The sequence below is a fragment of the Euleptes europaea genome, chromosome 15 (assembly GCF_029931775.1).
Source record: "Euleptes europaea isolate rEulEur1 chromosome 15, rEulEur1.hap1, whole genome shotgun sequence".
Taxonomy (NCBI): Eukaryota; Metazoa; Chordata; class Lepidosauria; order Squamata; family Sphaerodactylidae; genus Euleptes; species Euleptes europaea.
Window position 1 is genome coordinate 37,276,613 of NC_079326.1, and position 6,000 is coordinate 37,282,612.

At 46.3% G+C, this 6,000-nt stretch overlaps 1 protein-coding gene across 1 annotated transcript in view; it reads right to left on the reverse strand.

Annotated features, from left to right (window-relative positions):
• STK39 (serine/threonine kinase 39) overlaps positions 1–1,831 on the reverse strand; it is a 146,911-nt gene extending 145,080 nt beyond the window's left edge. The window contains 1 exon segment of the mRNA XM_056861184.1: positions 1,555–1,831. Coding sequence (XP_056717162.1) covers positions 1,555–1,831 — 277 coding nt within the window.
• Between the last annotated feature and the right edge of the window lie 4,169 nt (positions 1,832–6,000).

The window sequence follows — 6,000 nt, forward strand, 5'->3', positions numbered from 1 at the left end:
AGGGGTGGGGCGGGGATTAAAAGATTTGGAGGTTAGGGAAGAGATAAAAATCCATAGCAGACCTGTGATGCAGAGAGATTTGCTGGAAACTGGAAGACTAATCTAAAGGGGATATACGGGCTGGGGTTATTGAGCAAGGCACCATCACTGTACAAAAGAGAAAGTTTAGGGGAAAGGCAACTGGTTAGTGACATTTTGCCACTGGAGGGTGACAAGAAGAGCAGGGAGAAAAGACAGAGGGTGAGATGGAGGAGGCAGAAAAACCCAGAAGAAGGGCCGTGACAACTTGGAGGCTGTTCAATCCCACGCCACCACTATGAACACACAGCCCAAACAATGCACTTTCAATCCACTTTCAGTGCACCTTAACGCCCGTTTGCAAGCGGATTTTGCCAGTCCGCACAGTAAAATCCACCTTCAAAGTGCATTGAAAGTGGATTGCAGTATTAAACAAGTTAAAGCCTTAGGTACAAAGACCAGTTTCACGAAGATAATTCACAGTGGGTAGCTGTGAGTCTGTCTGCAGTAGTAGAAAAGGGCAAGAGTCCAGTAGCCCCTTAAAGACTAACAACAATAGTTTCTGGCAGGGTCTGAGCTTTCGTGAGCCACAGCTCCCTTCTTCAGATACAGCTAGAATGTGAATCCATCTGTCTTTAAGTAGCATCTGTAGCATAAGTACTTAAAGACAGATGGATTCACATTCTAGCTGTATCTGAAGAAGGGAGCTGTGGCTCACGAAAGCTCATACCCTGCCAGAAACTATTGTTGTTAGTCTTTAAGGGGCTACTGGACTCTTGCCCTTTTCTACTACTGCAGACAGACTAACACGGCTACCCACTGAGAATTATGTATATATATGTGTATGTCTATATATATGTGTGTGTGTGTGTATATATAAGCTCCTACCCTACCAGAAAATATTTTTGTTAGTCTTTAAGGTGCTCCTGGACTCTTGCCCTTTTTTACTACTGCAGACAGACTAACACAGCTACCCACTGAGAATTATGTGTATATATATATATATATATATATATATATGTGTATGTCTATTTATATGTGTGTGTGTGTATATATATATATATATATAAGCTCATACCCTGCCAGAAAATATTGTTGTTAGTCTTTAAGGTGCTCCTGGACTCTTGCCCTTTTCTACAGTTTCACGAAAGTGGACTGAAAGTGCACCAATTCAAGAGGAAGCTCTGGGGGAGGGGCGCCGCTGCAGCACCCCTCCCCTGCAAGCAAGCCACGGGCTGGCCGCAGACCCCCGCCGACCACCTCCCTCTCCCGACTCGCAGCGGAGCAAAGAAAAGCGCTGGAGGCGGGGAGAAGCGGCGGCCGCTTGCAAGAAGGAGGAGAGGCGGAGGAGAAGGAGGCGGAGGAACTAGTCAAGTTTGCAGCAGCGGGCACTGCAGTGCCGGGCGCATCCGCCGCAACGAGAGCCTCCGGGCTGGAGGAAACACCCGGCACGCCGGTAGGCCTCGGAGGCGGCTGGCGGCGCATCCCTCCTCTCCCCCGCCAACCCCCGAGAGCCGCTCCCTTCCCGCCACTGACCGATCACCTCCTGCAGCTCGTAGGTGTCCCTGCAAATGGGCCAGGCGGCGGGGGGCGGCGGCTGCTGCTGCTGCTGGGGCGCTGCTGGTGGTGCCGGCTGCTGCTGCTGGGGCGGCTGGGGCTGGGGCGGCGGCGAGGGCTGCTGGACGTGGACGGGAGAGTCGCTCTGCTCCGCCATGCTGCGGCTGCTGCTGCTGCTGCTGGAGCGGCTTCAAAGTTCCCTGCCGGCGGCGGCGGCACCTGGAACCCTGGGCTGCGGCTCCCCTCCCTCTCCCATCCTGCCCGCCCGCCAGCCAGCCAGCCAGCCAGGCGCGCGGAGGAGGGGGCGGAGGGAGCGCACCGAAGGGGCGGAGCCGCCGCGCTGGCCCAGGCGCGCGAGCGAGGAGGGGGCCAGCGCGCGCCTCAGCCCGGGGCCGGCGCTGCCGCGGAGACGCTGCGCACTGACGCGCGGGGAGGGGGCGCCTGGGGTGGGCGGGCTGCTTTCCAGACGCGCGCTTCTTGTCCCCCCTCTGAATTCTCAGAACTCTGCATGGGCGGGGGGGGGGGAATTCCCAGTGGGTCGCCGTAGCCCCTTCAAGACTAACACAAATGTTTTTATATATACACACACACACACACATATATATAGACATACACATATATATATACATAATTCCCAGTGGGTAGCCGTGTTAGTCTGTCTGCAGTAGTAGAAAAGGGCAAGAGTCCGGTAGACTAACAAAAATGTTTTCTGGTAGGGTATGAGCATATATCTATACGATAGATAGATAGATAGATAGATAGATAGATAGATAGATAGATAGATAGATATAGCTATATACACACACACACACACACACACACACAATTCCCAGTGGGTAGCCGTGTTAGTCTGTCTGCAGTAGTAGAAAAGGGCAAGAGTCCCATAGCACCTTAAAGACTAACAAAAATGTTTTCTGGCGGGGTATGAGCATATATCTATATCTATCTATAGATAGATAGATATACACATACACACACATATATATATATATAATTCCCAGTGGGTAGCCGTGTTAGTCTGTCTGCAGTAGTAGAAAAGGGAAAGAGTCCAGTAGACTAACAAAAATGTTTTCTGGTAGGGTATGAGCATATATCTATATCTATAGATAGATAGATAGATAGATAGATAGATAGATATAGCTATACACACACACACACACAACACACACACACACACACATATATATATATATATATATATATATATATATATATATATATATAATTCCCAGTGGGTAGCCGTGTTAGTCTGTCTGCAGTAGTAGAAAAGGGCAAGACTCCAGTAGCCCCTTAAAGACTAACAAAAATGTTTTCTGGCGGGGTATGAGCATATATCTATCTATAGATAGATAGATAGATATAGATATATATACACATACACACACATATACATAATTCCCAGTGGGCAGCCGTGTTAGTCTGTCTGCAGTAGTAGAAAAGGGCAAGAGTCCAGTAGCCCCTTAAAGACTAACAAAAATATTTTCTGGCAGGGTCTGAGCTTTCGTAAGCCACAGCTCACTTCTTCAGATACAGCTAGAATGTGAATCCATCTGTCTTTCAGTAGAGGAGAGTGAATTCAGACAAGCATTAGTATGTCAATGTGAGCAGTATGTCAATGTGAATAGCAGGCGTGATGGGATTAGGCGTGGTCTGCAGAAGAGTCTGTGATGTCCAGGGAAGAGATGGGGGTGGAGAAATCAGCATTGGTCATGAGCCAGGAATGCAAGGTCTTTATTCAGCCCAGGTAAATGCATTGACTTTAGTTTGAATATAAACTGCTGAATTCTTTCACCTCCAAAGCATAGCTGAATTCTGAAGATAATTCACAGTGGGTAGCCATGTTAGTCTGTCTGCAGTAGTAGAAAAGGGCAAGAGTCCAGTAGCACCTTAAAGACTAACAAAAATATTTTCTGGCAGGGTATGAGCTTTCGTGAGCCACAGCTCACTTCTTCAGATACTGTATCTGAAGAAGTGAGCTGTGGCTCAATTAAAACATAAATAATTCAATTAAAACATAAATGAACAATACTAGAGGGAGGGCCGGTAACGGTTATTGGGGGGGTATGCCAGATGAAACAAACAAACAAAATCTTCACCTCCTGGCGAAAGACACCAATTGAGGGAGGTAGACAAATCTCCCTGGGGAGGGAGTTCCAGAGTTTTGATACCATGACTGAGAAGGCCCTTTCTTGGGTTGTCACCCATCTAGATTCATATGGCAGGGGCAATCAAAGCAGGGCCTCTGATGATGACTGGAGTGTACAGATAGGTTCATAGGGGCGAAGCCAATCCTTATGTTGGTCCCAGGCCATATAAGGCTTTACAGTAGATTTGGGACAGACAAAAAAAGCATTTTTTCCACACAGTCCCTAATTAATTCATGGAATTCACTGCTATAATATGTAGAGTGATGGTTTACATGGCTTTAAAAGGGAATTAGCCAGTTTCATAGAGAAGAGTTCTGTTAATGCTGCCGGCAATGATATCTATAAACGAGCCTCCATATTCAGAGCAGTGTCCCTTTCAATACCCGTTACTAGCAGCAACAATGTGTGTGTGGCGGGGGGATCTCTGCCTTGTTTGTAGGCCTTCATAGGGTATCCAGTTAGCCACCGAAAGGGAAAGGATGCTGGTTAAATGGTCTATGGTCAGATCAGCAAAGCTATTAATATGGAGTCATTTTCAGGGGGAGGGACACACAACATATGTGGATCCTTGAATTATGGCAACCCAATCTTATGCTTGCTTACAACAAAATAAGCCCAGATGGATTTAGTGGGATTTACTCTTAACTGTGTGCATAGAATTGCAGAGTTAGAAGGTTCACCAATGCTGCTATTCACATATAAGCAGTTTCTATTGCTGAGGGAAACTCCTACCATTATAGATGTGGCTATAATGTGGATTGCACATGGGCTTAATCCTATGCCACAGAGTGCCCTATGTTTTACCCCAAGTTTAAGACTTGGAGGGACTGCTGTATCTTTAGCATGCACGCTATGGCTGCAATCCTGAAGGGGGAAGCTGAAGCTCCTTAAGAGGTGGCATGATCCCACGCCAGCATAAGTGCCCATTTAAACCTGGGATAAGGGGCACTTACACCATCATGGGTGGCATCCCTGCTGGCGCTGGGACGCCACACAGTGATACGGTGCTCGGGTGCCGGCGCTGCCTTCTAGCACAGAATTACAGTTCTTTTCACCCATAACTCTTAGTCGTCTTGACTGACGGCATATACCTGTTGGGATTCATTGACTGCTTAAGGAATCATGCCTTTAATTGGTTGGATCCAACATTTCCACTCCACTACTAAGTAATGAGTTCTCCTCCAACGGAGGAAACCTTCTGACAAAGCAAGAATCCTTCCAACAAAGCAAAGTTCCTTACTTAATAGTAAGTAATCATTGGATACAACCTGTTTCTTTCTATTTCTCCAGTTAAATGAAGACATGGCAATGACCATAGGAAAGGAGCCATTGGCTTTGCATTATACAATTTCTGTTCCAGAGCTGTCAATTACGTTCTTCAATATGGCAACTTTGATATCCTTTTTCCATAGTAGTAAGTTTCTATATGTATCCTACCCCATCTGACTACTCCACTGAGCAAAGTTTACTTATTTATTTAAATATTTCTATCCTACCTTTTTTGCTTTTTGGCTCAAGTTTGAAGCCTTCCTCCAATCTAAGGAAACTTCCTCTAAATTAAGAAGCTCTTCCATTGGAAGAAAAGCCAGTTGAGTTGGAGGGATGCTACTTATGAGAAAGTTGGATCCATCCCATTATTATCATTCGGAAACACAATCTTTGCACCTCCATTGTTTCACAAAGCTATTAAAAGCTGAAATAGACATAATGGTTTTGTTAAAGATCTTTGCTGTGGGTGGAATCCAGCCAGTTTGGTGTAGTGGTTAAGAGCAGTGGACTCTAATCTGGAGAACCGGGTTTGATTCTCCGCTCCTGCACATGAGCAGCGGACTCTAATCTGGTGAACCGGGTTGGTTTCCCCACTCCTTCGCATAAAGCCAGCTGGGTGACCTTGGGCCAGTCACAGTTCTCTGAACTCTCTCAGCCCCACGTACGTCACAATGTGTCTGTTGTGGGGAGAAGAAGGGAAGGAGATTGTAAGCCAGTTTGATTCTCCTTTTTAAAAAAAAGTTTGAGAAAGTCAGCATATAAAAACCAACTCTTCTTCTTCAATCTCACCCATTTCCCTCCTTATTTCAGCCCTCATCTCATATGGTTTTTTCCATGCTTACCCCGTGACTCCAACATAGCCTTTTGGGTAGTCCTAAGGAACTCTTTTTTTTTTTACCAGCAGAAAAGCTGGTTGAATGCAACCTGGTATTTCTTGCTGCCTGCCTTTATTGACCTGTACTTATTCACCACTTCATATTAATTTTAAAAATGTAATACTTACGTAGTG